This window comes from Artemia sp. Qi Xiang Cuo, unplaced genomic scaffold (genome assembly GCF_049724085.1).
Source record: "Artemia sp. Qi Xiang Cuo unplaced genomic scaffold, ASM4972408v1 HiC_scaffold_2985, whole genome shotgun sequence".
In the NCBI taxonomy this organism is placed as follows: Eukaryota; Metazoa; Arthropoda; class Branchiopoda; order Anostraca; family Artemiidae; genus Artemia; species Artemia sp. Qi Xiang Cuo.
The window spans coordinates 277,051-304,411 of record NW_028300380.1 but is presented as its reverse complement, the minus strand read 5'-3'; the positions used below and the strand labels follow the sequence as shown (position 1 = coordinate 304,411).

At 33.2% G+C, this 27,361-nt stretch overlaps 1 protein-coding gene across 1 annotated transcript in view; it reads right to left on the bottom strand.

The window, feature by feature from the left end:
* The window catches only part of LOC148938742 (tyrosine-protein phosphatase Lar-like), a 31,239-nt gene extending 8,514 nt beyond the window's left edge, over positions 1–22,725 (bottom strand). Inside the window, exons 1-5 of the mRNA XM_089107570.1 lie at positions 22,693–22,725; positions 7,835–8,030; positions 5,801–5,934; positions 1,274–1,424; positions 82–242 (exon numbers count right to left, since the gene is read on the bottom strand). Of these exons, the coding sequence (XP_088963696.1) occupies positions 82–242; positions 1,274–1,424; positions 5,801–5,934; positions 7,835–8,030; positions 22,693–22,725 (675 nt within the window). The remainder of the gene's footprint in view (positions 1–81; positions 243–1,273; positions 1,425–5,800; positions 5,935–7,834; positions 8,031–22,692) is intronic.
* Between the last annotated feature and the right edge of the window lie 4,636 nt (positions 22,726–27,361).

The window sequence follows — 27,361 nt, the reverse complement described above, 5'->3', positions numbered from 1 at the left end:
TAAACATGTATAATATATTTTTATACATTTTATATTTTATTAAATATATATTTAAAAATAGAAGTATAGAAGTATACTTACTATAGAAGCTGAGTTGTCTGATTTAGAGTTTTCGACATAATGAAGACGATAACCAGAAATGATGCCATTTTGCTGATCTTCTGGGGGAGGCTCCCATGTCACTCTAATCTTTTGTGAGTCCACTGCTTCAGCTCGAACGTTCTCTGGAGGTGCTTCTGGTACTATGGAATAGAATTTAAAAATACGAAAATAAAAAAAATAAAAGATGTAACCAATGAAAAACAAAAATAATTTATCGAGATCTAAGGATACTGGAAAGAAATAGGAAGAAATGAGGGCAAAATTAATGTAGTTGATTCAGGATAAAATCAAAACAAAAAGCCTCAAAATAACAAAGACAAAATAAAGACATAAAGGAAATATTAAAATATACGGAAAATAAAGACAATACCGAAAAGAAAAAGAGCAAAAGTCGGGTTAGATAACTTTGGTTTGGAATAAAGTAAAAGATACATAAAATATTTTCTGATTTCAACTCAAATAGAGAAATAACTCCAGGAACGTAAATTAAAAACAATATTAGATAGAGGAAAATTATTGTTTAAGTGCTAAACTCAAAACACCAAAAACAAAAGGAAAATCCAAAATGACTAAAAATTTTATGAAATAAAAAAGATACAAATTTGCAAATAAAAATAATATTAAACAAGAAAATGATAGATAAAAAAGAAAATCCAAAAAAAAGCGAAAACAGAAAAATTATTTTTAAATAAACAATTTAGAGAATACCTTAATATATAGATGAAACAAAAATAGAGATAACAATAAAATAAAAGTATCAGAAGCTGAAAGACATGGAGTGAACACAGTTGGAATAAACATAGATTAAATCAATCCTTTCCAAAAAAGCATACAAATCTTTCCTGGTGCACTAGAGAAAAGAAAAATAATAAGAAAATGAATTAATTATTAATATTAATAACTGAAAGAAAACGAAAGTCAATAGTAAGATACATAAAGCATAAAATAGCCTAAATCACATTTTGTATAACGTTTTTTTTTTCCTTAAAAGTTTTTGGTGCAGTAGATTTAGCTGGTGAGGAATCATGCCTCCGGTGCAGTACATTAAATAGGTGCAGTGAAATGATTAAAGTAGGCCGGTGCTGATAAAAATATGCGTCCGTCAAACGACATTATGTCTACCACTGCAAAGGGTCAAAGCCTAACCAAACTCTTACCAACAACTACTTACTATACTGGTCAGTCTTTATTGCTATTGGAAATGTGTATGCTCCTTCGCCACGACGGGACTTGGCAGCTAGCCATATATGATAAAGGGTATTGGGCTGCAGTTTGTCTAACTTATAAGATTCGATTACGGCAAGAGTCCTATGCCCCTTCTCCTGAAAAACAGACACATCCATTATCATTGAATACGGAAGCTCGTAATGTTGAAACTAGACACTTACAAGATCAACGTCATTGAATTTCCGTTCATCTTTTTTTTCTTTTTTTTTTAATTTGAGATTATAATTCAGTTTTAGCAATAAAGGTTTCTATTGTTTATATCTTCAACTAATAAAATTAATATCCAATGCTTTTATTAGTTTATTTACTTCTTCACCTATTAACAATTTTTCGTTCGGTTTCCTCACTCGATATCTAAGATTTAAGAAAAGCCAAAACATTTCTCTCATTATATTACATTTCACTGAGAACTAAATATATAAAACAAAATAAACTATACAAATAAATATAGTAAGTTATAAAATAACTTTTTGCCTTACTTTTTACACATTTTGTCAGAAAAAACTATGCGATTTAAAGTAGTATGTTGCAATGTTTTACCCAAAAAGCAAAAAAAAAGACAAGTGGCCAAGCCCATTAGGCTTAGGTCACTTGTTCGCCTATGAGTTCAAGCAAATTCAGTCCCCCTTTTTGCATGCAAGTCCAGTAGTTTATCTGGCACGCGTCAAAAATCAATCCGATCTTTCATCCCTTAGTCCTGACCTAGGAGTGACGTATGGAACGATGGATGATAGACTTATCTATCAACAAGTGAAATGACATCATTTTTATACAATCCTAAAAAGGACTTAAGCAAGATTTGCCTCTCAACCACCACTATCTTTCTTGGCAATTTATACATTTAGCCATGGGTTTTTGCCTTCAACCACCCAATATTTGAATTTAAAAAAAAAGCCGAACACTGTATTTTAAAGGGCCAAAGTTTTTTTTTTTTTTTTTTTTTTTTAATGAGACATAGAAATTATAAATATATTAAAATTATAAAAAATAAAAAAAATTAATTTAATTAAAAAAATATTTATTAAATTATACTCATTCCTCGCAACAGCCGGGATCAAACCTCAGCCCTAGCAGTATCCAGGCACGGTTGTAACCACTACGCTGTTGCAAGGTACTCCATTAGGATATTTTAAGATTTAGTGAAATGGATAAGAGAGAAAGTAAGCCCTGAGAGCTCTGATAGAAATGACACCATAGCCCAGAGAGGTAACTGTTACCTCAACCATTTTGTCGCTCTTCACTTCAACATTAAAAATAACCTACTGCAGCATAAGTCTAGAGCTGGGACTATTGAGAAGGAAAAATGTTAATAAAATATTTCTTACTCCACAAGCCGAATAGAACTTTTAATTAAAAAATTTTTAAGGGGCGCCCGAGCCCATTTATCCCCCCCCCCCCGCGTGTGCAAATACATAGCCCAAATTATAAAATTCAACGAGATTTTGCCATGCGTCACTCTTATTCAACCGGTGTACTCGTCACCGCTGAAAGAATCACCGCTGAAGACTCGTGTAAAAACCCGTTTAAAAATTTCAACCCGTGTAAAAAGAATTACCACTGAAGAAATCAAGGAAAGGAAAAGATGGGGAATATAAATTTTGGCTATAAATTTGCACACTAGGGGACAGGAAAATTACAGCGAAAGCACTTTCAAAACTACATTTAATCCACATATTGTAAAGTAAAAAATGTATTCCTAATGTTTCCTTCTCAGTAGCCCCAATACTAGGCTTATTGACTAACCCCCCAAATTCAAATATATTGACCAGTATCGGAACAGTAACTCCTTACTTGAAGTCGCGATTGTAAAGTTTGTAATGTATGTACAACTTTAGCCTTACTGATATTAAATGAAAAAAAAAGTAAAGAGTGACCTTAAAGCTTAAAACGAACAGAAATTATTCTATATTTGAAGGTTATGCCCCTCCTTCACCCCCTTCTCTCTAAGCTAAGGTTTTATAATGTTATATTGAAAGGATATCTGAGTGTCACAACCGTGCAGCTGATTGTCTTTTAAAATGTTTCCACTGAAACTTACAATGTTTAAAGCGAATACACATCAATCAGTTCTTTGAGTCTTGAGACAATGTAAGAAATATTTTTTATTTCTTTTCAATTGGCGTAGTTCTTGATTCATAAACTAAAAGCTAAAAATTAGCGAGTAAAACGTGAACTAGCTCTCATATATACAGAATAATTTGTGGTCATCTTTAATTTTAATTAGTTAATTATTATATTTAATTTAATTATTGTATCAACGTTTATGGTAGTTCTGTGTTATAAAGAAATAAAAATAAAAACAGACATATGTTCTTACTGCATAAAAAAGGAGCTCTCTTGTTTTTTTAATATAGAAACAAATTTGCTTCATGAGCCCTATTGAAGGGGCGTTTTAATTGGAGAGGGAGGGCATTTTCCTGCCCCAGCCCTAAAATATTTTTTCCGTACCTAGATTTTGAAAAATATTTTTGGTTTGTATTTCCGCTGGAAAAAAAAATTTTTCAGCGGAAAAATTTCTTTCAGCGGAAGTTTATTGTTTTCGTAGAAAAAATACGACAAATATGACAAAACTCCCTTCACTTTACCTCCTTCTTACTCGTTCTAAGTTACCTAATACGTTACCCTCTTAAGTTATTCTTATTATCCTAATAAGTTACCCTCTTACTTAGTACGTTCTAAGTTAAAAAAAAATTATCTGCATCTAAATGAATTAGCTTTAAATTAGAAGTCATTAATCCATTCATTTTCCTTTTGAATTGTCTCTGATTTTATACCCGTCATATAGACTGCGACTGAATATGGATGTTGGGCTCGGGAAGCAGCTTCAACGCAGCAGGACTGTCTAGGGTCTAAGAATTCTGCATTGCTCCTTTCAATAAAAACAGTTGTATTGAAATCATGATAAAAGTGATTTTGTGAATGGACACCATTGTTCCTGTTCCTGTTTTATGGATAAGAGTAGTTTAAGGTGAAATATGAAGTGTGAAACGAATCTACATAATTTAGGACAATAGGGATATATATTTTCATCCTAGTGTAAATATAAAAAGAAAATAAAATCAATGTTTAAACGCTACGTTTTCATATTCAACTCCTTGATTTTACTGGTTATTGCTAGATGGTGCAGCTTTTTCTATCCGTTTTTGCCTTAAGTTTCGTTTCCGGTCAACTTAGTCTCTGGTCCTGTTTTTCAGTCTTTCACTATAGATAATCTCAAACGAATACATTTATTCGTAAAATTTTTCACAAAAAAAAAAAAAATTAATTACAATTGCCAAAGCGTAATTTTTATGCAGTCTTTTATGAAGATCCCTTACTAGGTGGCAGCTACCGCTACTACCACGAAAAAAAATAAATAGAATAAATCATCAACTTTGTATCCTTCCAGTAGAGCCCATAGCTGATAATATTATTCTATATATTATACGCGTACAATGAATCCCAAAATTGCAAATAATAAAAAAATGACACATGGATATATCTTAAAACTGGTGAAATCGAAAACATGGAAAACTAGGCCTACTTTGTATTTCTAGAAGGGTACAGAGTCAATACGAATAACGATGTAGCAAAGGCTTTTATAGGTTTGAAAATGCCAACAAGGACAAAATGTCTAAGAACTCAACCAATTGAGTGAACTTGTCGTTCTTAATGTACCCTAAATTTTGAATAAAATTTTCCTGTTATTGACTGTTTTCCTGTTATTGTTTCTTCTTCCTGTTATTGACTGTTTTTGTTATTGTTTTAATTATTGACTGTATTATTGTTATTGTTTTGTTATTGACTGTATTTGTTATTGTTAAAATTTTCCTGTTATTGACTCTTTCCGTGGCCGTCGAAAAGGTATAAATATAATTCAGCAAGACCACCAGTCGAGGAGTCAAATTCAGTCACCAAAAAACAAAAATAAAAAATAAATAATTAAGTATAATGGCCTAAGCGTACTTTTTATAGAGTATCTACAAATCTGTGGTGTTAAATTGTGTTTGAGAAACTTATTTTCTTCATAAATGTTAGATTTTTCATTTTTTCAAAATCTCTCAGTCAAACACAAGTATCAGATCACACACATACAGACACATTCACATACGTAATCGTATTATCTATGTTACCTTTTGCACCCCAAAAATTTCTGCACCAAGGGCGAGTGCCCACTCTGAAGGAGGAGGAGGAGCAAGGAGCAGCAATGGAGGAGGAGCATGCATATATGTGTTGGCCTTGGCTGGCTTGGTGCTGTAGTTAGTTTTTAGTAGTAGTAGTAGTAATATATCCAACTATAGTGGAAGTATACAATTAATCATTATGTATAAATTTATCTCAAAAAATTTTCCGAGGAGAGGGGAGGCTCGACGGCAGCTAAAACCTTCTACTGACTACACTGACCAACACTCAAGACATACTTACACGTCATAGAGTATGAGTTTAATCTCAAATGAAGAAAAAAGTAAAATAGAATAAATAATTAACATACGTTGACTGAAGTATCATTCCAGTAGAGATCATAGCTGATAATATTATATCCTGTGTGAATGGGCTTGGTCCACTCAAGGGAAACAGAAGTAGCTGTAACATCTATGGCTCGTAAACTCAGAGGCTGAGAGGGTACTACAACAAAAAAAGAACGTCTAAGTGGACCTTAAACTACCACGTAACCTTTAAGGCAATTTTTAAATCAAACTGGTCAATCAAGACAAATAAGCAGAAGTTTAATCCTAATGAAATGCATCATGGTGACTTGGTAGAATATATCCCCATATTTAGTGGGATAAAAGGTCTAAATGCAGAATCCCAAGGCATCTGTTCTAAGAAGAAGAAGATGAATTAAGAATTCAAATTTCAAAAAAGGGGATAGTACCAATGATAGTTAAAGAAATTGAGGATATTCTGGAAAATTGGACACTTTCTAGCTCCATTCCCTAAAAAAAAGAAAAAAAGAACCAAAAAAAAACAAACGCGATGAAAAAAATAACGACTGTAGCCATAGCTGCACACTATTAAAGAGCGAAACCCAGTCCCCGGTAGGAGGAATTTTAAAAATAATTAAAAAAAATATTGGGGACAAATCTTTCTCACCTAGCAATATATTTAAACAATATTTTTATTTTAGGTCCAAATCAACAGTATTTTTAATTAAGAGAGAAAATTCTGTAGAATTTTGAAAAAAAAAATCTGAACCCCCTGCAAATTATTAAAATTGGAATAAAAAGTACAAAACTTAAATTTATATAGCCAAAAACTTAAATCCTTGATCTATCTTGTGGTTTAATCCACTTTGAACAAGAAAACAAAAAATCATGAATAACTCTTTTTTTCTTCTTGTATTTTTATTAGTGGATAAGGTTAGTACAGGGAATTCCTGCTAGAAGTAATTGGAATTCATTCATGAAAAAAAATATAAAGGTTCAAAAAATGTGCGTAAAAAAAGTAAAAAAACAGTATAATAGCAGAACAACGGCATTTATTAAACACATTTACATCTTTCTCTACGTTGAATTTTCTTTTGTACTGGAAATAAACTACGTAAATTTTAGCAGAGTTACCTTTTCTATTGGCAATTTTTATCTATTGTTTTTAGCAAATATTTCTGCTGGTGAACAGAAACATACTTTAAAATTTTCAAATTTTCTGCCTTGGACATAGAAAAATACCTAACTTAAGTAAACGATACAACAGGAAATAAACTTAAAACATATTAGATGATAAATATATTAAAATATAGTAAATATATTAAAATAAATTAGGTTTACATAAGGTATAAAAGAACCCCAAACTAAATGAGAATCCAAAAAGAACTATCACATAAATCAGCCAATTCGTCTGTGAAATACAAAAGACGTTAAGCAACATTTTCCAAAATATTTAGGAGAAGCACAAAATATTTTGGAAAGTATGCCTCCATATCTCCCTCGAGCCCCAATCGTGTCTTCCTGGCCATCTCATGGAGCACCTTATGTGACAATCTTCATGACTGTGGAAGAGCCGCGTACTTAACGCTTTTTGGTCTCCAAAAGTGGTCGAAATTTCGTTATAACGCGTTTTGAGTGGATTATAAAAATAAGAATATCTTGATAACGAAAGGGCATACTCACATTCTGATCAAACCAATCAATCGAGCGTGCCCAATTTTAGTGGAATGGATATATAATTCACTTTTGACTGATATGTCACATAACGCCTTTCGTAGATCTAAAGCCGAATTCATCTTTCCGCAAATGTGGGGAAAAGAAGAGAGAAATAACCGTGTAGATAATTGGAAACAGAATGAAACAAAGCATATGTGATTTAAAATAAACTTAAAATGACAAAAACACTATTAGCAAGACAGGATACATAAAATAAACCTAACGATAGTTGTAATTAAGTTTGCTTCAACACAAGAAAAAACTAAATAGCCAAAAAGATAATCATTAGCCAATAATTACTTAGCCAAAGAGATAACAGTATTCGAAGAGTAAATAAAAAAAAATTAAAAAAAATGCAAAAAGTTAAACAGATACATTCTTACCCCCTTGCTGAGTTTTGACCTGTACAGGAGCTGAAAAGGGTCCAGGGCCAATGTTCGTAAATGCCTGTACCCTGATTGTGTAAATGGTATGAGGAGTAAGATCTGGTATCGTTGTCAGTGTTGTCGAATCTACACACTGTGAATCCCAATCAGTCATCGGCAAGTGAGGATTTGTTGTATAGTAAATTTTATATCCCTGAAACGACAAAAAAAAGGTATGTAAGATAACACACGATTTAAATACGCTTTTTGTCATTGACCCGAAATCCATTGATGGGCATTTGAAACTGGAACATGTTCTTTGTGAAACTATGCTAGTTCTAACATTTGATTTGACGAGAGCTGTTCTGAGATTAACTTATGTTTCGGAATAGAACATTTAAAAAAATTATGTTATGGAAGAAAACATTTTGTATTCAAGCATTTGAGCCATTTTTGAACATTTGAAACACATGCATGAAGGAAACATTTTATATTACATGTATTTGGAAGCTCGGATCAAACTAAAATTACACGTAATCTCAGTTAAACTTAAGACACTTTTCAAAACGATTTACCAGCAAATTAAAATCCTCTTCCAAAAATTTGTTACCAAACCCCAGGGCTCTTTCTTTAATTGTGGACGCTGGAGGGAGTTAATTTAACACCGGCATTTTGTGCCCAAGCCAGCCTCAATTCATTGCGCACAAGATCAATTTCAAATCAGCCCCCCGTCACACATTGTCTTTTTCTATTATTTTCAGATGTCTTGGAGCATCTTTCGAGACCTGGGGATGTGTGGTTCAAATGCTAACGTTTGATGATACTTCTGCTTCTCATGATTCTAACAAATTTTTCACTGGGAGATGATATGAAAACACCTACCACAGGTAAGTGGAATACCACTTTAATCTTTCGCTGCGAGTCAGATTTTTAAGCCAAGAAATAACTCCTCATTTTTCTATTTCTAAACTGGCCTCTATCGATGCAGAACTTACGGCGAAAGTAGAGAACTTTACCATTAAGCTTTCACAAACAAATAGAAGAAAAAGTCTGAATCCTTATGTAAGTTCATCCATATGGAGCTTTCGATTCGTTTTAACTCATACCTTTACATAGATCATGCAACACTCTTTTCCGTTGAATGGCACCTTTTTCTTTTCTTTTATTTTCTATTTTAAACTAAATCTTTATTGACCTGCGATACGGATAGGCCTATAAAACTTACAGGTCATGGAGAGTACCAGGACATTTTATAGCAACTCAAGACCAGAATTAGGAATATCAATCTTAGTGAAAAAAAAGTCCAAGAAGAGATATAATAAAATCTTTAAACTCTTAGAAATGAAGTCATATAAAACCGACTGGAAATACTATGAGTGGATAAATAAAAACTAAGAAGAACTCCCCTCCCCCCCACAAAAAACGAGTTAAAACGAACGAAATTACAACAAATAACAATCGGGCTCCCACGCCATCACACGCAACCTCCCCACCCCGGTTAGTTATGTTCTGTAATTAAAACAAAATAAATTGCTTTAAAGATTGTCAATTGACCGTTTTAAAAGATTTATGTAAGCACCCGTTTCTTTTTAATTTCAAATGGAACGAAATTTCAAGGACAATATAGTAGCAAAAATAAACGTATTTCCAAAATACTGAAATTAAACTAAATGTTATAAATATATTTGTTATAAGAAATGGTTTGCTTCTCTCCAAGAAATTTGATTAGCATTTAGCATTTTTTTTTTCAAAACGATTTTCAAAGCATATAACTATTTCAGCAAAGAACAAATTACACTCTAGCCTATAGAAGAGATAAAAATATGTGAAAGGCCTACAGTTGGCCGCCAACGACTACTTGTACTATCAAGAATACCTCTTAAATACCAGATTTGGTTAAAACACCAAGCGTGAAGAATGTGCTTAGCGTCTTTTGATTTGGGGCAGTCATACTGCAATCTTTATGATAAACATTCAATCATTTATTCACATTATCTGAATAATCTTCTAATGACCATGATTAAAAAAGGTAAAAAAAACTGTATATGCAAATTTAGGAGAGTGAAGAGGGTGTCAATGGAGCCACAGGACTAATTTTTGTCCTCAAATTATATAGATATAAAAGCGTTGCATGGCTTTGATTTCAGTAAGGTTTAATATTTTACTACAATGCATCTATGAAGAAAAGGCCAATCCATATAATTTGAGACCCTTACCATAGGAGCGCCTCTTATCACGTCATTCCGGGAAGGCCATCTTTTGGAAACTTCGGCCGGTCGGATTAAAATGGCTAAAGTAAAATCAAAATTTGAATTTGATGTGCGCGAAGCTGTGAGGACGAAAGAAACGTTCGACGGATGGCAGGTAGCCATCCGATCGGTCTCGGCCCTTAAGAAGGGCTCTATAACTTAAATACGTTTTATCGAATTATTCTCCAGGTTTCAACGACCATCCACTCAACATTGTGAGTCGAGGGAAAAAATAATACAGATAGGAGACTTTGCTTAGTCGTTTTTCACTTAGTTAACACTGTTGCCTTAATTGTGACAAAGAATAATATATGTCAACAGTGCTAATAGCATATCAGATAAAATTAATGAAATACATTATTTTTAGAACCCAATTTTTACCAGGGGAAAGGGGAAGGGCTTTGGACCAGTTTTTGGGGAGAGGAGAGTCTCCAAACGTCTGCAGGCATGCTTAAGGATGAGTTGTTAAGTAAAGTATGTAAATCACTGAAAACAAAATCAAGAATTTGGATGCTTGAAGTAAAGCGATATTCCGTTGTAACGCTACAATCTTTGACGAATACCCTGGTTCTACTTCAGACATTTTTCTATGTTAAATAAGCACCTAATTAAATTTTAGGCCGCTAATCTGTTTTGAAAGAAGAATCCATCCCTAATTAGCTTTATCCCCTTTTTTTTATAATTTATGGTTTTATTTTAAATTGAAAAAAAAAACTGAAGAAAAAAATAACCGATAGAAATTACCAGCTTGGGGACTATATCTCTATCTTGAATAGTTGCTAAGCAAACGAATAGAACTTAAAGGAGTAACGGCCCCCTCCAGACCTCAGTTTGCATCCCCTCCCCCGGCTGAAATTTAGTTTCTGCAAAAAATTAAGTTAACCTGCATAATTTAAAAATCCAGAGAAACAGGCCAGTTTTCTTTAGTATATCTTTGTCTATATGGTAATATATGACTCATTTTTCAGTTTTCACTGTCATTTTCACTTGATTTGGTAAAATTGGCTCAACAGTTACACCCCCCCCCCAGTCCCCGGATTTTGACAAAATTACGCCACTGCCTATCAAGCCAGAATGAGCTAGACCCAACAAAAAAGCAGTCTGGCAATTCCTCTGATTAGAATTCTCTATTTTGTAATTAGTAACATAGGACATCGTGAAAGCTCAAAGATCATTAGAACACCATCTCTTTTTCGATGTTTCTCCTTCTTCTAGTAGTCGTTTAAGTACAAAAATTTCTTATATTTACATCCTTGACTACATTAATTTTCCTTAGTCACATAACAAGATACTTGCAATTTCTTAAGAATCAAATAGAAGTGTCTTGTTTTATTATTTAGCACAACTTTGGGTTGATACAAAAACAGTTTGAAGCACGTTATTAGGTGAAAGCCCACTAGCAATTTTTCATACGAAGATAATATATATATAAGAAATTTTTGTGTTAAATAAGTAGTTTTTGTATCTTTTAAAAGAGCTTTACGGGGATTGAGAGACTCAGTTGCCGGATTCCGTATGATTGTTCTTTACTTAGTGCTCATTAAAAACGAAATTTTTGTGTTAAATCAGTAGTTTTTGTATCTTTTAAAAGAGCTTTAAGGGGTTTGAGAGACTCAGTTGCCTAAGTCCGTGTGATTGTTCTTTACTTAGTGCTCATTAAAAACAAAATTTTTGTGTTAAATCAGTAGTTTTTGTATCTTTTAAAAGAGCTTTAAGGGGTTTGAGAGACTCAGTTGCCTAATTCCGTGTGGTTTTTCTTTACTTAGTGCTCATTAAAAACGAAATTTTTTTGTTAAATAAGTAGTTTTTGTATCTTTTAAAAGAGCTTTACGGGGATTGAGAGACTCAGTTTCCGGATTCCGTATGATTTTTCTTTACTTAGTGCTCATTAAAAACGAAATTTTTGTGTTAAATAAGTAGTTTTTGTATCTTTTAAAAGATACAACAAATGACCACCAAGTAAAGAAAAACCACACGGAATCAGGCAACTGAGTCTCTCAAACCCCAAATTCTAAGTAAGCAACAAACTCTTTCTTGAATTTACCTCATGGATACACAATGCAGAAATTTCATTTAAGAAATTATCAAAAAATTGTAATTAAGTAGCAAATTCTTTCTTGAATTCACCACCTGGGTAAATAAAAAAGGCATTTCATTCAAGAAATTACGACAAAATTCTAAGTAAGTAACAAACTCTTTCTTGAAGTTACCTCATGGATACACAATGCAGAAAAAATTTCATTTAAGAAATTATGAAAAAAAAATTGTAAGCAATTAACAAACTCTTTCATGAAGTCATCTCGTGGATACACAATGCAGAAATTTCATTAAAGAAATTATGAAAAAATTGTAAGTAAGTAGCAAATTCATTCTTGAATTCACCTGCTGGATAAACCAAGAGAGATATCCAAAAAGTTGGGTTAATCTAGGTTCACTTAGAGTGGCGCGCCACTCTAAGTGAACCTAGATTAACCCAACTTTTGGATATCTCTCTCACTATGACTCTGTTTGTGTGTCGTGTCAAAAACCAGTCTGGTTGAAAACGTTGAGTTTTCGTGCTGGTCACTTTTTTGCAATGTGTAGGAACCAGTGGGGAATCCCCGCTCGTTTGGAAAGGTGCCAAGGAAAGGCAAGCAAATAGCATGTAGTTTCAAAACGTGTTTAATCACGTGTAGAGGTCCCATAAAATGAAATTTCTGTATTGTGCATGTAAACGGCGAATTCAAGAATGAGTTTTTTACTTACTTAGAATTTTGTCATAATTTCTTGAATGAAATGTCTTTTTTTGTATCCAAGAGGTGAAATCAATAAAGAGTTTGTTACTTACTTTCCTTTTTTTATAATTTCTTGAATTAAATTTATAAATCGTATATCTAAGTCGTGAAAACAATAAAGAGTTTGTTACTTACTTGGAATTTTCTCATAATTTCTTGAACGAAATATCTTTTTGTTTATCCAGCAGGTGAATTCAAAAAAAATTTTCTACTTACTTACAATTTTCTCATAATTTCTTTAATGAAATTTCTGCATTGTGTATCCACGAGGTGTATTCAAGAAAGAGTTTGTTACCTGCTTACAACGTTTTAGTAATCTATTAAATGAAATATCTGTATTTTTCATTCAGGAGGATGACTGTGGAATTATTTTTTTTCTTGCATTAACTTTTTTCATAATATCTTGAATGAAATGCATTTTTTACTTATTCAGTAGTCAAATTCTAGACAAAATTTGATAAATATTTAAAATTTTTTATAATGTCTTAAATGAAGCTCATTAGTTGTGTATACAATAAGTAACTTCAAGAAAGGATTTATTACTTATTTAGAATTTTGTCATAATTTCTTGAATGAAATGACTTTTTTTTTGTTTATCCAAGAGGCGAATTCAAGAAAGAATTTGCTACTTACTTACAATTTTTGATAATTTCTTAAATGCAGTTTCTGCATTGTGTATCCAAGAGGTGACTTCAGGAAAGAGTTTGTTACTTGCTTACAATTTTTTCATAATTTATTGTATGAAATTTCTGTATTGTGTATCCAAGAGTTGACTTCAAGAAAGAAATTGTTACTTACTGAGAATTTTTTCATAATTTCTTGAATTAAATTTCTATATCGTGTATCTAAGTCGTGACAACAATAATGAGTTTGTTACTTACTTGGAATTTTGTCATAATTTCTTGAACGAAATGACTTTTTTTGGTTTATCTAAGAGGCGAATTCAAGAAAGAATTTGCTACCTACTTACAATTTTTGATAATTTCTTAAATGAAGTTTCTGCATTGTGTATCCAAGAGGTGACTTCAGGAAAGAGTTTGTTACTTGCTTACAATTTTTTCATAATTTATTGAATGAAATTTCCGTATTATGTATCCAAGAGTTGACTTCAAGAAAGAAATTGTTACTTACTGAGAATTTTTTCAAAATTTCTTGAATTAAATTTGTACATCGTGTGTCTAAGTCGTGAAAACAATAATGAGTTTGTTACTTACTTGGAATTTTGTCATAATTTCTTGAACGAAATGTCTTTTTGTTTATCCAGCAGGTGAATTCAAGAAAGAATTCACTACTTCCTTACAATTTTTTCATAATTTCTTTAATGAAATTTATGCATTGTGTATCCACGAGGTGACTTCATGAAAGAGTTTGTTACTTGCTTATAATTTTTTTGTTTCATAATTTCTTAAATGAAATTTCTGCATTGTGTATCCATGAGGTAACTTCAAGAAAGAGTTTTTTACTTACTTAGAATTTAGTAGTAATTTCTTGAATGAAATGTGTTTTTTTTTTACCCAGGTGGCGAATTCAAGAAAGAATTTGCTACTTACTTACAATTTTTTGATAATTTCTTAAATGAAATTTCTGCATTGTGTATCCATGAGGTAACTTCAAGAAAGAGTTTGTTGCTTACTTAGAATTTTGGGTTTGAGAGACTCAGTTGCCTGATTCCGTGTGGTTTTTCTTTACTTGGTGGTCATTTGTTGTATCTTTTAAAAGATACAAAAACTACTTATTTAACACAAAAATTCCGTTTTTAAAGAGCACTAAGTAAAGAACAATTACACGGAATCCGGCAACTGAGTCTCTCAATCCCCGTAAAGCTCTTTTAAAAGATACAAAAACTACTTATTTAACACAAAAATTTCGTTTTTAATGAGCACTAATTAAAGAAAAACCACACGGAATTAGGCAACTGAGTCTCTCAAACCCCTTAAAGCTCTTTTAAAAGATACAAAAACTACTTATTTAAAACAAAAATTTCGTTTTTAATGAGCACTAAGTAAAGAACAATCACACGGAATTAGGCAACTGAGTCTCTCAAACCCCTTAAAGCTCTTTTAAAAGATACAAAAACTACTGATTTAACACAAAAATTTCGTTTTTAATGAGCACTAAGTAAAGAAAAATCATACGGAATACGGCAACTGAGTCTCTCAATCCCCGTAAAGCTCTTTTAAAAGATACAAAAACTACTGATTTAACACAAAAAATTTCGTTTTTAATGAGCACTAAGTAAAGAAAAACCACACGTAATTAGGCAACTGAGTCTCTCAAACCCCTTAAAGCTCTTTTAAAAGATACAAACACTACTTATTTAACACAAAATTTCGTTTTTAATGAGCACTAAGTAAAGAAAAACCACAAGGAATTAGGCAACTGAGTCTCTCAAACCCCGTAAAGCTCTTTTAAAAGATACAAAAACTACTGATTTAACACAATAATTTCGTTTTTAATGAGCACTAAGTAAAGAACAATCACACGGAATCCGGCAACTGAGTCTCTCAATCCCCGTAAAGCTCTTTTAAAAGATACAAAAACTACTTAGTTAACACAAAAATTTCGTTTTTAATGAGCACTAAGTAAAGAAAAACCACACGGAATTAGGCAACTGAGTCTCTCAACCCCCTTAAAGCTCTTTTAAAAGATACAAAAACTACTGATTTAACACAAAAATTACATTTTTAATGAGCACTAAGTAAAGAAAAACCACACATAATTAGGCAACTGAGTCTCTCAAACCCTTTAAAGCTCTTTTAAAAGATACAAAAACTACTGATTTAACACAAAAATTTCGTTTTTAATGAGCACTAAGTAAAGAAAAAACACACGGAATCCGGCAACTGAGTCTCTCAAACCCCTTAAAGCTCTTTTAAAAAATACACAAACTACTGATTTATCACAAAAATTTTTTTTTTAATGAGCACTCAGTAAAGACAAACCACACGGAATTAGGCAACTGAGTCTCTCAAACCCTGTAAAGCTCTTTTAGCTTTAACCCTGTAAAGCTGTAAACCCTGTAAACCCTGTAAAGCTCTTGATTTTTCTTCGTTTAAAGTTTGATATTTTAATTATGCTTGGCTTTGGCTTAATGCAGTTCTTTACTTTTGAAGGATAAACTATTTTTTTTAATTAAAAGCCGCAAGAAATATCGCCAATCAGTCTAGAGGTTCTGCACAGAAGTTCTCTGGTAAAGGTTTCTTAATTTGAATAGAGATTAAAGGTAAGCTTTAATCTAAAGCTAAGCCCTTCCCTTGTCGTTTTTTTATATTAAGTCTATATTTGCTGCTTGAGTCATTTTTTTATAAAATGTAGGCTATTTGATCTTAGGTAAAAAGAGTAACTACAATAAGTAATTTGTCTTTAAGCTTATATATCTATGCCCTAATAAAATCATATCATAATCATACAATAACTCACATCGTATAATAATAATAAACACATATAATTTTATTTTTGTTATTTTTACGCTTCAAAAGATGATAAGAGTACCCTATTTTGCAGTTTGACAAATTGACATCCCCCCACCGAGTGACCACACAGAATGTTTTAGCCCCCTTCAAAAGTATTTACAAGTTTTTTTGTTCTTTCTCATTTTGAAAGGGAGGTACTGCTTTCCCTTTTTAATCTGACGTCACACTTTTGTAAATATTTCATCATTCTTAATATATACACCATATATATATATATATATATATTCAAGTTTATATCAGATTGATTCATTTTGTTTTTTTTTCTGATGGAACAAGCCCGGTCTTTTGGTTTTAGAAACATGGGTAGTTAAACGGCTCTTAGAAAAACAGTATCTGGAAAAGGGTCTTTTCTTATGGTCTGCAGCTCTTCGCCTGCGTAGCCCTGGAAAAACCGGTGGTCCAGAGGTGTTTGTGAATTCATTGTGTGTGTATGAGTGTACCAAGATTGAATTTTAAATGGTGTCAGTTTTGCCAAGATTTTCAATAAATGGTTCATCATGTACCTCCCCTGGGATTACAGCTTTGAATTTAAAATGTGAAAAGGAAACGGATAACGATTGCCCGTCCCAGGTTTGCTTTGAATTTCGTAAAAGTTTTTATTTTAATTCTTTAAGATAGAAAGTTTCTTTTGAAGTTACTGTTAATTTTTTTTTTGTCTTTGCTTGGTACTTGCGTTTTAGTATGTATGCAGCCTTTCTGCTAAATCTCTATATCTTGATTCATTTTTCAGTTTTTTGCAACAAAGAAATTTTTTTTTTAATTTGTCAAGAGATGCACTTGTATGTGATCCAACCAAGCCCAACCAAACCTAACCTAACCTGTCATCATCAAACCTCGCATTAAACTGAAAAAGTTGACTGGCAACAATGACTAAATCCAAGGAGAAAAACGGTATTTCGGACATTCACCAGTGAATGTCGACATTCGTGAATATCGGATATTCATGGTGACATATATATATTTATATATACATATATATATATATATATATATATATATATATATATATATATATATATATATATATATATATATATATATATATATATATATATATATATATATATATATATATATATATATATATATATATATATATATATATATATATATATATTGAACCCTACACATGTTAATTTCTGCTCCTTTTGAGTTTGAGTCTATTATTTATTGAAATTTCTGTTCGTTTTGGGTTTCATTTATTTATTGATGCTGAAATGTGGGAGTTGTATGCTCGGTAGATTATTTGATTCTATTTTTGTTCATTTTTGGTTTAATGGATTTCTTTACATTTTTTTGAAAACATTATTTGGTGGAGTTTTTTTTTTATTAATTATTAGTAAAGACGGTGGGTGCAGTGACGATGTTAAAACTATAATAGCCAAGGCTCAGGGTATTTTTTTCACAATTAAAAAAGTTTGGAAGAATAGGAAGCTAAGTCTTCAAACTAAGATTAAAATATTGGAAGCTATAGTGATGACAGTTGTCAAATATGACTCTGAAGCATAGGCGCTCCGAAAAGTGGATAAAGATTTGCTATATGTTTTCCACAGGAATTGCCTACGGATTGTTCTGGGTACCCGTCTGACTGACCGTATTTCAAATGGCAGGCTGTACGAAAAGTGTGGTTCAATCCCGCTTTCGTGTGGTTCAATCCCGCTTTCTAGGGCTATAATGAAAGAAAGGTTGAGGTGGCTAGAGCACGTTCTGCGGATAAAAGATGACAGATTGCCGAAGATTGTCCTTTTCGGCCAACCGTCTAGAGCTAACGGAAAGTAGGTCGTTCTCAGTTGGGTTGGGAGGATGTCATAAAGAAAAATTTTAAGGAAATGAGAACTTCCTGGGAGGGTGTAAAGAAGGAGCTTTTTAATAGATTGGGATGGAGGAGTAGCGTGCGAAGCCGTGCTTACCTCAGGCGGCTTGGTGCTGTGATGAATTGTTAGTAGTAGTAGTAAAGCCACTGGTATATCCTATTCTAGGTATGTTAGCTGTTCCGCTATTTCTTTTGTATATTCTTAAAAAATCTAAAAAATACTACTCCGCCCCCACCTACACCTTCGCAGTATCGTATCCCTGTATAACTTTAAAAAATTAATGGTATTTAAAATGCCCCTGTTGGTACACCAGCCCCCCCCCCTCCCTACGCAAATCATTTCCCCTAATATATGTAATCAAGATTTTTGAGTTAGTAATTTTGTTAAACGCAAGTGTAAGGTCAGGAAATTATTTCGTTAAGGATGACAACCCTACAGTTCTCTGTGCAAGGGTTGTAAGTTATGCCCTGGGGGTATATAAGGTTCTTTTACAAAGGGTGGTCATATAAACCTCGGAAGAGGCTCATTTGATTGATAATCAGGAGTTCTAGTGCCTTTTTTTAGAGTCAAAGCGATCGGAGGGCAGCTACTCCCCCCCGCCCAAACACACACACGTTGTATTTTCTCCAAATGTATCTGAAAGAAATTTTGAGCTTGCCATTTGTTTAAAAATAGTTCAAAGATCACATAAGCGTTTTGGGGTTGACATAACCCCCCAGAATCTGGGGCAAGGATTGTAAGTTACGCCCGGGGGGCATATGAAGGTCTTATGGAAGGAGTGGTTGTGTGAGTTTTAGTGGAGGCTCATTTAATTAAAAATATATAGTTCTAGTTCCCTTTTAAGAGTCGAAAGTGATGTAGGGCAAATAGCCCCCCCCCCCTCTTGACACCCTCTTTTCTTCAATTGCATGCGATCGTAAGAGATAGATAGCCATTTTTTTTCACAATAGTCTATAAAGCATATAAACATGTCTTTAGGGTTGACTCAACCCCACAGAGCCCAGGGGCAAGGGTTGTAAGTTATGCTCCAGAGCGTATAAGATTTTTATGGAAAAGGTGTTTGTGTAATTCTTGGATTGGATGGAGCTAATTTGACTTGAAGTTGGAAGATCTAATACCCTTTTTAAGAGTCAAAAGGGAATAGAGGGCAACCACCCTCCTCCCTAGAATATCATTCCCCAGAACAAATCAGATCAAAATTTTAAGAGAGCTATTTTTTCAGTATTGTTGAAAGATCCAGTAATTATGTCTTTGGGGATCTCGACCTCCCCACAGTCCTCAGGGCCTTTTGTTCATTGTTTACATATAATATAAGTTACTGAGAAAGGTATGTATTTTGAACTTGGAACTTTGGAACTTTCAGGAAATAATAAGGAAGGCAATATTTGCTCAACAAGGCAATATTGCAATGTACAATGAGCCTTGTAACAACAAGGCTCAGCAGGGCATCGATCAACATGACAATATTCGCCTGCTACCACGACAACTACAACTAAAAACGCGACTCCTACTCCCACATTTTTTTTTTTTTGCTTTGGGGAGGGATGGGAGTGGGTTATAGGGCTGGAGAGTGGATCTGGTTGAAGTGATGGCGGTGGATGGAGGTGTCTTAGGCCGGTTGTTGTTACCCCTGGGGTGTTTAAAGAAGGTGATTGTCTATCTTTTTTATTATTATTTAATTAGTAATATTTAATTAGAAATATTAGAAATATTTATGTAGTTTTTTTTTATTATCATTATTTATCTAGGATACCTTTAGGAATGTTTATGTAGTTAATCGGTACGCGTTAGCAAAATTTAAATTTTTCCCTAGCGTATTGATTTATATCTGTAATAGTTTTTATTTTGGTTTATTATGTAAATAAAAGTCAAAAGAGCAGCTAAGTTAATGGGTATTGTAAAAAAATGTCTTAAGTAACGGTAAATGAGAATTAAGAACAAAGAAATATACAGTTAGAATACTTGCGTCAATGACAATTGCAACGAGTCAAAAAAAGTGAAGAACAAAGAAAGAGGCGGTTACAAGAAATAAACGGTTACAAGACATGCGACAACGAGTTGCAGAACGAATTCACAACTTGAAGGAAGAATTTGTGTTTTTCCGAGGGTGGTTGTATTGAACCTATGGTGACGCTATGACACCACGTAGAGACTCACTTTGTTCGCGGTTAGAACATGAGCGATAATGAGAATAAATATATACAAACCTGTCGCGTAGTCGTGCCGTGAGCTTGCTTTGAAATCGGCTACATATTTGTTTTTTCTTAAAGCTGGCATTTTGTTGGCATTTCTGGCCACAAATTGTCTAAAAAGGTCACAACTTTAAGAAAGAATTTATATTGTTCTTAGGGTGGTTGTATCGAACCTGTCTTGACGCCATGACATCAAAAAGAGGAAGTAGTTATCAAGAGGACAAAGAGAATCAATGCGAAGGCTTGTCCAAGAGGACAAGCCTTCCGTGCCGGGGCCTGACGTTTATGGTTTTTTTCACATTTTTTGATGTTTTACTACTACTAATAACTCACCGCAGCAACAAGCCGTCTGAGGCAAACACAGCTACTCACGCTCATCCTCCATCCCAATATATTCAAAGCCTCCCTCTTTACAACCTCCCAAGAAGTTTGCATTTCCGTTAAATCTTTCTTTATGACATCCTCCTATCGCAGACGAGGACGACCTGCTTTCCGTTTGCCCCTAGACGGTTGGCCGAAAAGGACAATCTTCGGCAATCTGTCATCCTTCATCCGCAGAACGAGCCCTAGCCATCTCAACCTTTCTTCATTATAGTCCTAGAAAGTGGGATTAAACCACATTTTTCGTTAAACCTACTGTTCGAAATACGGTTGGTCAGCCGGGTATCCAGAACAATCCGTAGACAATTCTCTGGAAAACTTCTAGTGAATCTTTATCCACTTTTCGGAGCGCCCATGCTTCAGAGCCATATTTGACCAGTGTCATCACTGTACCTTTAAATATTCTAATCTTTTTTGTAGACTTATCTTCCCATTTTTCCAAACTGTTTTTTAAATGTGAAAAAACTCCCTGAGCCTTGGCTATTCTACTTTTAACATTTTCACTACTCCCACCGTCTTTACTAATAATACTACCAAAGTAAGTGAAGCTGCCCACCTGATCAATCTTTTCGTTACCCAACGTCACCTTTTCATCTTCACTTATTCCTAGCCTTAGTGACTTAGTCTTCTTAACATTAATTTTCAAACCTATTCTAGCACCCTGAACTCGCAAAATCCCGATGTTTTATGCCCATTTTACTTTACTCCCAGAAAATTCTTCCCCCTACAAATAATTCCTTCTGCGGAAAATTCCCCATAGAAAATTCGCCACTGCTTGGAGTCTCCCTGGACCAGTCCCTTCTTGTTAAAAATTCACCTCGGACAATTCCCCCTGAAAAATTCTCTTTGCTCTCATTTGGTCCTTTTTTCTTAATTTAATTTCTGATGGCTTTTCAAATCATGCCGTGAATCCCCTCTAAATTTTCCCCTAAAAAATTTCTCTCCATAGAAAGTTCCCTCTCGACTAAGTTATGAATATTTCCCAATAGCAAATACTATATGTAAACAGTGGTCAAATTGAATCACGTAATGCCCCCCCCCCTCGTGTAAAATTTCCATTCGAAAGTTGCCTCAGGAAATTTTTCTTACCACGGAAGATTATCCCCGTGGAAATCCCCCCCCCCGCAGAAAATTCTCTCAAAAACATTTATGTTTGTCAGAAATGCTATAGGCTTTCTAAACAAAGGGCAAATTATTACCTTACATCCCTTTCCTCGGGAGCTCAAAGAAGTATGTCATCCTCAGAGGCATAGTTATTGGACCTTTCACTATGCTGAATGAGTCAGCTATATAAAAATTTTGATCGAACGTTATTATGGAAAAAAGGCCTGGGAGGAGGCTAGTTGCACTCCAATAAATCGCTTAAAAAGAGCCCTAGAACTTAATTTCCTTTCAAATAACTTCTTTCCCAATCTTATAAGACCATTGATTCGAAAAGATCACCCCTGAAAAAACAAAATCAAGCGCGCATCCGTGATCTTTCATCTGTCCAAAAATGGAAAATTCCATATTTTTGTATAGAGCAGCTGGAAATCTCTAAAATAGGGTTCTCTTATATACCGATTCCGGCGGTGTGATTTTCATTTAAATTGCTTGACTTTTTGGGGGTGTTTTCCCCTTTTTTTTCCAAAATTAAGTAAATTTTCTCAGGCTTGTAGCTGTTGATGGGTAATAATAGACTCAATGAATTTTATATATTTTGGAATCAACATAAAGACCCAACTTTTTTTATTTATTAATTGTGATAGAATTTCGATTTTTTTAGTTTCGGTGGGTCGAGTCGCTCCCTGCAATTGCTACCACGAAGTATTCGATATAAACGAAAAGAATATGGTATTCATTTGAATTTCAAATGTGTAAAATTCTTTAAGGTTAAAGTAGTCTATCTAAGGTCTTAACATAAAAAAAACTGCTTAGAAAAGGGGAGAGGGAAGGGAAAACCCCGAAATACATGGCTAGGTATTTCGGAAAATTACATAACCAAATTCAGTACCTCCAATAACTTCACATCAGGGGTTTTAGCCATGTATCTAAAAGAGCATAATTTTGTATTTTTCCTGAGAAAAACATTAGCTGATAAATGTTTATTTGTTTGCCTGTTTAGACAATTAAAAAGTTTCAGTTCATTCAATGCACCCGGAGTAGTAACATCCCCTGTGCGAGCGCTGTGTAAAATTTGCTGTGAATTATCTTGGGCGTTCGTTTATCGATCTATTTGAAAACTATGACCATTATTGGATAGAGAACAATACAAAAAAATATTTAATAAGTTGACAGAGAAGTGCCTAGTGAATTATCTTGGGCATTCGTTTATCGATCTGTTTGAAAATTATAAACATTATTGAATACCAATATGGTAAAGAAAAGTGAAAAGCGATCAAGACAAAGCGATTTGGACGAGTCTCGAGTATCCACGGAATCGACTGGTAATGTTTCAAAGTTGGATAAAATCCTTGCAATAGTCGAAGAAACTAAGACTGATATTTTGGAAATAAAAAGGGAAATCAGTGACATTAACTCTGGTTTAGCGTCCCTAACGTCTCGTGTTGAAGATTTGGAATTAGCAAAAGTGACCCACGAAAATGAGTTATCCAGTATCAAGCAGGAAATATCGGCACTACGTAAACAAATAGCAAAGGAGCCTGGTTTTGGTGAGTTAGCTACGAGAGTCCTTGTGGTAGAACACATGGATAGAAGAAGGAATATTATTCTATGGAACATTAAAGGTAAATCTAAGTCATAAGCTAAGGAGCATGTTAACGCCTTACTTTCCCAACATCTTGGGATTAATACCCAATTTGAACTACTTGAGTTTACGGATCGATTCATCAAAATCCAGCTCCAGGATGATACGGACAAATTCTGTATCCTTCAGGGAAAAAGAACGGTGAAAACCCGTTCAGAAGAGTAGCCGGAAGTGAATCTCCCTATGTCTATATAACAGACGATGTGACAAAAGATGCTCGTGATATTCGTAATTCCCTGAAAATCGAAGAGAAGGAATTGAGAGAAAAGGGAATTAGTGCTTGGATCCCCCAGTCGTCCCACCTGTATTATGCTTTATTGAGAATGAGCAAAAAGTGAATCATAAGTGGTATAATGTCGTGTAAGTCAGATGCATAAAAAATGTATCGGAAGTAGATTAAAGTGGCTATTTAGTATGTTTGAGTGGATTTATGATTGTAGTTAGTTTGTGATTTAGCTCAGGTATCCGTGATTAAATTGCGTTCGCCTTCGGGTGAGGATAAGGATAATGGTTAAAGTGAGTATGATGTCAAGTAGTGTTTATGTATTATTTTTTTGTTCTTATTTTTTATTTTTGAAATTTTTGTTGCCTTTTATTTTTTTATTTTTTCTCCTTTTTTTTATGTAGGGTCAAGGAGATGGGATGCGAAATTTTTTTTGAGTTTGGATTATTGATGAGTTAAGTATTGTAGAAATCCCTGCTGGTAGGCTGGAGGAACTGGAAAAAAATCCTCTTGATATTAATATTTTTTTTATAGATTTTTGTCACAAGATCAAGATTTGCCAAATTATTATAATGCACCTAAAAATAAATATTTATTTGTAATTATCTTCCACCTTTAAATAATCAATTTAAACGACTGTCATTTTGGAATTGTAGAGGATTAAATAGCAGCTTAAATTTTTTGCATGATTTTTTTTTAAAAGGTCGTCAACAGATGTGTTAGGAATTTGTGAAACATTTCTTGATAAAAATAATACATTTCAACATTATGAAAATTATAGGTTTTTTCATGCTAGTCGAAAACAGAATAAGAGAGGAGGAGTTGGTATTTTTATACGAGATGTTTTTGCATCTTCTTTACGTGATGCATGTATGGTTTTGAATGTTGAGATGCTATTTGAGAGTTATGTAGTAGAAGTGAATGATGGAAGAAATGTTTTTTTTGGTAATTGTAGTATATCGGCCACCATCGTCTAGTGTTCAAAAGTTTTTAAGTCAATATGAATCGTTGTTAGATGCCCTTACCCAGCAACACCATCAATTTTATGTAATGGGGGATTTTATTATTGATTTAATTCGATATAAGGTCTCTACATCGACTAAGGGATTAGAATTTTTTAATATTTCATTTTTACATGGTTTGTCATCTGCTTGTTTACTACCATCAAGAATCTGCAATAACCATGCACCTCTTATTGATAGCATTTTTACATCTGAAAATTGCCTTGATACACATATTATTTTGAATGATACATCTGATCATTGTGTTGTTGTTTCTGACTTCTCTGGATCAGGAGTGGAACGTGAAAAGAGACTAAATAAAATTTATAACAGGATAATTAACCAGAAAAAGATAAATGATATGAAAGTAAAAATAGGAGATATAGTTTTGAATGATGTCCTAAATGTTGAAGACCCGAATCAGTCAATTGTTTTATTTTATAGTAAATTTAACCAAATATTTGAGCAAGTATGTCCTATGGTATCAAGAAAGAGTGAGGATTTACCTTGTAAACCATGGGTTACTGAAAGCCTGTTAAAGAGTATAAAAGAAAAAAAATAGATTGTATAAGGTGAAGATGCAGTACCCAAATGAAATTAATATTGAAAAATTTAAAAAATATAAAAATCGGTTAACTGAAGCGGAAGCAAAATATTATCAAATGAATTTCGTAAATGTGATTCACCTCGGAAAACATGGAAAATAATAAATGAAAAAAATAAATAATGTTAAAACAAGAAATATTCCATCTCAGATTACAAGTCATGAAGGAGTTAAGATGGAAAACATGGAAAATAATAAATGAAAAAAATAAATAATGTTAAAACAAGAAATATTCCATCTCAGATTACAAGTCATGAAAGAGTTAAGATAACTGATGAGAGAGGGATGGCGGAAGCATTTGCTGACCATTTTAGAAAAGTTGGACATGGTCTGGTGGACCAAATTTCTGCTGGAACCATAATCATAGAAAATATTTACCAAATAAAGTAGATCAGACTATATTTATGTACCCTATCCGGTTCTCGGAATACCAAAAAGCCGTTACTAGTTTCAAAATGGATTTTCGACAGGGTGTGATGGTATATCGACTTCTCTGTTTAAAGAATTAGCTGGTGTACTTTTTCAGCCGCTTTTATATATTTTTAATTCTTGTATAAAAAATGGATGTTTCCCAATTTGTCTTAAAGTTGCTAAAATTTTACCTTTGTTTAAAAAGGGTGATAAAGATAACCCAAATAATTATTGGCCTATTACTACAATATCGCCTGTTTCTAAAGTTTTTGAAAAGATAATAAAAAGTAGATTTGTTTCATTTCTGGCAAAGAATAAGTTTTTTTCTCCTAATCAGTTTGGTTTTTTGAGTGGTAGATCAACAGAGCAAGCAGTAGCTGCTTTACGTCATTTCTTGTCAGAGGTTATTGATGATATTTATTTGCCGGCAACTATTTTTTTTTTTTTTTGACATAAAAAAGCTTTTGATACAATAGATCATGCAATTCTTTTTGATAAGTTGGAAAATATAGGAATCCGTGGAATAGCTCTGGATTTAATGAGATCCTATTTATCTGAAAGAAGTTTTAAAGTCCAAGTTTCTGAAGAATCATCTCCTATTTTTCCGTTAGAAAGTATAGGAGTACCGCAGGGGTCCATATTGGGGCCGATACTTTTTTTGATATATTCCAAATTGCATGCCTTCAGGTGATGAGTTACCAATATTGTTTGCGGATGATACAGCAATTAGTTTGAAGGCGGGCAACGAGGAGGACCTAAGATGGTCCCTGGAGACTGTTGCTTTGAATGTAAATTCTTGGTTTCATGCTAACCGATTAATACCTAATTTAGAGAAGTCGGAATTTATGGTTTTTGGGAGAAGTTCGAGGTCAGTGAAGCGTGTTTCATTTCAAATTATTAATATTGGAGCTTCCTCCATAAAAAGAGTAGATGAATTTAGATATTTAGGTATTTATATTGATTCAACTCTGTCGTTTAAGGCGCATATTAGTAAACTTAAAGCAACAATGTCCAGGAATCTCGGTTGTTTGCATAGATTAAAGTTTCTATTTCCATACCAAATCATGAGAAATTTATATTTTTCATTATTTGAATGTTATTTCCAGCATTGCCCGAGCGTTTGGATGTTGACTTTCCCTTCACATTTACGAGGACTCCAAATTCTTCAAATAAAAATCAATAAGAATCCTGGACCATTTTTTAGCACACCCTAGGAAGACAGAAGAATTAATCTGAAATTAAAACATCTTTTCTATTTCTTGATATTCTTGATTTACAACAAATTTTTCACCTTAATTTGGGCATATGGTTTTTGAAAATCCAACATAAAGATAATTTTTTTCCATAGTATGAAACTTTTGGTTGAAAATAAACATAGCCATTTATGAAGAGATAGAATTAAGTTTCTTTTTCCGTTTGTTAAAAATGAAAGATCAAGACTAAGTTTAAAATACCAACTTCCTCAGATTGCGAATTAATGTAAGTTATTTGAATTAGTAAGTGAATCACCATCACTATACATATATAAAAAGAAATTGAAAAAGATGGTCCTTTCAGCCTACAGTAGTGGGGATTGATTGTATTATTGATTTATTTATAAATTGTCAAGTAAATCCCATCCCTATCTCCGTGAGTCGATAGTTAAATTATGTTTTCTTCTTGTTATTTTTTTTCTTC